Here is a 4594-nt window from a genome sequence, read left to right as displayed (position 1 = left end):
GTCTCTGAAGCTTCCAGCTTCTGAACAATAATATATGTTTTTCTTATCCTGAACAACTAAGAGTAATTCTCTTCTCTTGGGCATAAGAATCTCCAGAGTTATATTTAGGTGCTGTTAAACTTAAAAATAAAACTGTCGGTTATTTTACTGACAAAAGTTGTTCATTCAGGAACAACAGAGAATTGCAGTTTGAGACAAGCAAGCTATGGCAAAAGTACAGGCATGTCTGAGGAACAACTGAGAGGAGGCCATTTTATAAAAGAAAGAGTCACTGGCATGGCTGCTCATTGAGAGTTGTAGCAGTCTTACTGGCTGAGCTCTTTTGGGGGCTGCTGCTGGGGGAGACAGAAACTCTTCTTTTGGGTGTGACAGTGGCCAAGATGGAGTTGCCAGATGTCCTTCTGTTCTTTCTATGGGGTCCACGATAGACCAAGGGGGTGGGAATGAGAGCTCCCCCTGCAGGCCCCGCAACTCCACCTCCCTTCGGCTTCTCTACCAATTATCACTATGCCAATACTGTGTAGGGAACGGCAGCCCCAGCTGACAGGCTCACAAGGACCAAATTGTGCAGATCTGACTTAAGCTAATAAATACATTGTACCACTACAACTTGCAATAAATGAGACATTTGCTTTCTAGACATGAATGAGATGTGATTTAGTCCAAGAAGGCCAGAGAAACTGGCTTTTATTCCACATGGAATAATCCACTGATAAATCTCTTTCAGGACAGACCAAAATTTACATAAAATATAATTTTTAGACATTTGGATTCTTCAAACTAGACCAAAGAGAAAATCTGGGCTTTAAGGCTCAATTAAAGTGGGATAGTGCTATACTGACAACTGGCAGTCCCTAACCTACTTTCTGAGAAGCAAAGAAAGGACCTGCCTGTTAGGAAGGATGTTGTGGGCTGCCTTGTCCAGTAAGGTGCAGCCTCCAGTCCTCTCCTCTGAAATCACCTGCTTGGCTGGTGGCTGCAGAGAAGGCGGGTCTGGCTCCAAGCCTCCTGGAGAAGCTGGGAAGGCCCGGGTGAGGTGTGGCTTTGAGCAGGCCCTGGCCTCTGGAACCCTGGGGGCACCAGGCTGGCCACCACACACTGGGTGCTGAGGGACCTGCAGAGCCAGGGCCCAGATGGTGTGAGTGCTGATGGATGCACCCACTGCAACACTGAATGGTCCCTCATGGTGGTCTACCTGGTGCCCACCACCTGCAACTGTCAGTGGGCGGTCCCAGGTGCTGGAAATCCCACCATGCCCTTTGACCTTTGGTGAGGTCACCTGGGGGGGGTGGGCAGCTGCCCCCAGTTGGGGGCCTTTGTGAAACATACCCAGGTGACAACTGCAGTTGCAGGGCAGCTAGCTTACTGTGTGCTTGGCCTCGAGAAGAGTCAGAAGCAACGGAGACACTCTCCTAGTTTCATACTCTACTCTTGGATCCTTTAGCACACAACTGATTGTCTGTATGGGCAATTTCCTTCCTAAGTTCAGTGCCCCATCCCCCTACCATCCCCAGGCCCGCCATCGTTGTTGTCTGCTTCTCCCGCCCAGGACACTGCCCCTTCTGCCAGGGAGCACCCTGCTGTTCCTGCACCTGCCGACTGCAATGGTTGTGGGCTGATCCGCCCGGATCATGTGCCACAATCAGGGGGCTTTTCTATCCAGCTGCAGAGGTGATATCCTATCCAGCAGTCCAGATGCTCCCCTCTGGGCGTCCAGCCCTTGATGAACTGGAAAGATCCACCAAAGAAGCCCACCCTCTCAGCGTGTAATTCCAGGATGTTCGGACACTTACTAGCCAGGAGCATGGCTTCTCTTTCAGGGAAGATATGTACTCTCCTGCATATACGACCTGAGCAGGTAGCCAAGGCTGGGAAGCCAGTGCCAGCCATTCACCTCCCACTTCCTCATCCAGAAGTGGAGGTCCAAAAGGAGCCTGCAGAAGGGGTGACAGAAGAGGAGGGGGATCACGTAGAGCCCACAGGGCAGGATGATGAGAACAGGGGCCCCCATGGCAGTGGGGATATGTTATTTACATCTAGGCCCCTAGACACCAGCAGAGTTCTCACCTCCCTGGAGTGCAGGCCGGGGCCTCTGGACCACCATCCTAGACCCCCAGAAGTTGGCTTGAGTGAGACCACCCAGATGTCTCAGGTGAGCTCCTCCTCTGAAGACCATATGGCCGCCGCTTCTTGCAGCCCTTATGGAGATGTCCCGCCTCCTGGAAGGCTTGATCCAGAAGCAGCAGTGCTCTCTGAACCAACTTCATGCTGCTCCTGGCTGCCGGAGGCATGCACGGAGGCAGTGCCAGGTGAAGATCATCAGCCAAGCTCTGCAGACTCACTGCCGTCTGGGAAGAAGACGCAGGGCACGAAGCCTGCAGTCATGCCATCCAGGAGCTCTTTGCCAGGACCTGCCAGCAGCAGGTCCCACATGAGGAAAGCGTTCATGCCTCTGGCGCTCCTGTTGCTGTAGCCACTGCCACTATCAGCACCATGGGATGACAGGGAGCTTCCCCCATGTCCTAGCCTTCCTTGCTTAGCTGTTGCCCAAAACCTGAGCAACCTGGAGAAGAGCACTGACTGTCAGAGAAACAAAAACTTGGAGGATAAAATAGAGGTTATGGCTGATGGCAGCGCCACTCAGCCTGCCCCTTCCTCCTCCCCACCTGCCCCAGAGACTGTAGGCTCCAGGCCCTTGACCACTCATACCTTAGAGGTCCCTGCAGTGGGAATTCCACAGCATGCCCGGCAGTTGGGACAGAAGCTCGCTTCCAGCTCACTGCTTCCCTCAATAACTCTGTTCTCACTGTCCCATCAGTCACTTCCACTGCAGGCCATCCCACTATGGCCACCAAGGCACCTGCAGGCTTGCCCCCGACCTACTTCAGATCCTGCTATGAACATGGACACAACTCCCCCTTCCCATGCTGCCATCTTCACACTTCTCCCCCAGACTTCACAGGGAGACTGAACCACAGGCACCCTGCAAACTACCAGTCCCTACCAACCCACTTTTGTTGATCCCTAGCCATGCCCTAATTTTTAACCACCCCACTGGCCCCCAAGCCACCACTCAGCCCACAACTGGGATTCTTAATGGGCAGCCCCAGAAAGCCCATCTCCCCAAGGTTCTTGCATTCTCCGGCTCATTCCTCATGGCTCCTTCAGTCTGCCACAATGCAGCAGGCGGCACCTCTGCAAACACTACTGTTGATGATGATACCACAACATATCACCACCTTCCCAGGCTGTCATTTTCCATCCTCCCCATCTCTGGGACAAATCACTTCCTGGCTTTCATGGTACCTCCTGGATCTCAGAACAAATCAGGCAGAGGCTGTATTGCTTCAGCCCATGTCTCCACCTTTTTACCTTCCAAAGTAGCTGGCAGAAAAAATGCAATTTCCACCCATCTCTCTAACCCAATAATCTGACTTCCAAGCACTTCTTGGAACTCTGATGGGAAGAAGCCAAAAAACCTCTCAGAAAACAGGTGGCCCCAGGCTCTCTTGCCACCCAGTCACCCAGAGGCAGCAAAATGCAACCAAACCTCGCAGGTATCACATTGCCAGTTCCTGCATTTGGCACCCCTGTCAACACCCAGCCAGCCTTTGGTATTCCCAGTGGCAACACCAGTGCACTTAGATTTCCTACCAGCATACCCAGGAGTTGGGATAGAAGCTGTTTACGGGTACCCCACCAGGCCCACTCATGCTGGCAGCCCCTGCAGCCCCTATGGATGGGGGAACACCAGGGCTCAGTGTGCCTGCCCTGGGCCCCTCTCATCCACAGGCATCCCAAACAGTCAGCAAGGAGTCACACAGGAAGAGCGAATGTGGCACTTGTATTCCTCCTCACAGTGAGATAACGGGGACGCTGTATGGCCACAGCATGGCTACCCCAGGAGGACAGGCAAACACCTCCACGGCAGCTGCTGCAGCCCCTGTGAATGGAAGGAAACCAGGGCTCAGTGTGCCTGCCCCAGGCCCCACTCATCCACAGGCATCCCAGTCAGCAAGAAGTCACACAGGAAGAGCGAATGTGGCACTCGTACTCCTCTTCACAGTGAGATAATGGGGGCTCTATAGGGCCACAGCATGGCTGCGCCAGGAGGACAGGCAAGTAGCTCAATGGTAGGACACCCTATGAAGACCACCTTAAATCTAAGCATGTGGGCTCCCCAGTCCTAAACAAAGATGGTGCAGCAACAGGAGGCCACCCTACTGTCCCCATGATGGGAGGCCACAGTATCCCCACACTCCATCAGTGTGCCTGGAGCCCAGCTTGACATGTAAGATCTCCTATGTGTGGAGGGACCACCATCATGAAAAACAAATGTGGGTCAAAACCATGCCTGCTAACACCTCCCATCAGGGTAGCAGGGGCTCACCTGGGCATACCAAAATGCCACCAAACAGGCCAGCACTGTTGCTGTGCCCAACTACCCATTTCTAGTTCCACCTTCATACCCAGCACCTGGGGCACACCTGCCCAGAAAGGTGCAAAGGAAAAGGACAACATCATTCCTATGATTGGAACCCCTGGTGTTCCTGGTTTCCATCAGCACAGCTGGTGCCCACCTGGCCAGGACACA

General features: G+C 53.4%; 1 protein-coding gene across 1 annotated transcript; it reads left to right on the top strand.

The window, feature by feature from the left end:
- The first annotated feature begins 1804 nt into the window (after positions 1 to 1804).
- LOC108385974 (putative UPF0607 protein FLJ37424) lies at positions 1805 to 2473 on the top strand. Its single transcript, XM_017643588.3, has one exon. It carries the CDS (start codon positions 1805 to 1807, stop codon positions 2471 to 2473), a length of 669 nt encoding a protein of 222 aa, XP_017499077.3.
- Positions 2474 to 4594: the final 2121 nt, after the last annotated feature.

The sequence above is a fragment of the Manis javanica genome, chromosome 2 (genome assembly GCF_040802235.1).
Source record: "Manis javanica isolate MJ-LG chromosome 2, MJ_LKY, whole genome shotgun sequence".
Classification (NCBI taxonomy): Eukaryota; Metazoa; Chordata; class Mammalia; order Pholidota; family Manidae; genus Manis; species Manis javanica.
Note: the sequence above shows the minus strand (reverse complement) of the source record. Positions and strands in the feature narration are given on the sequence as shown.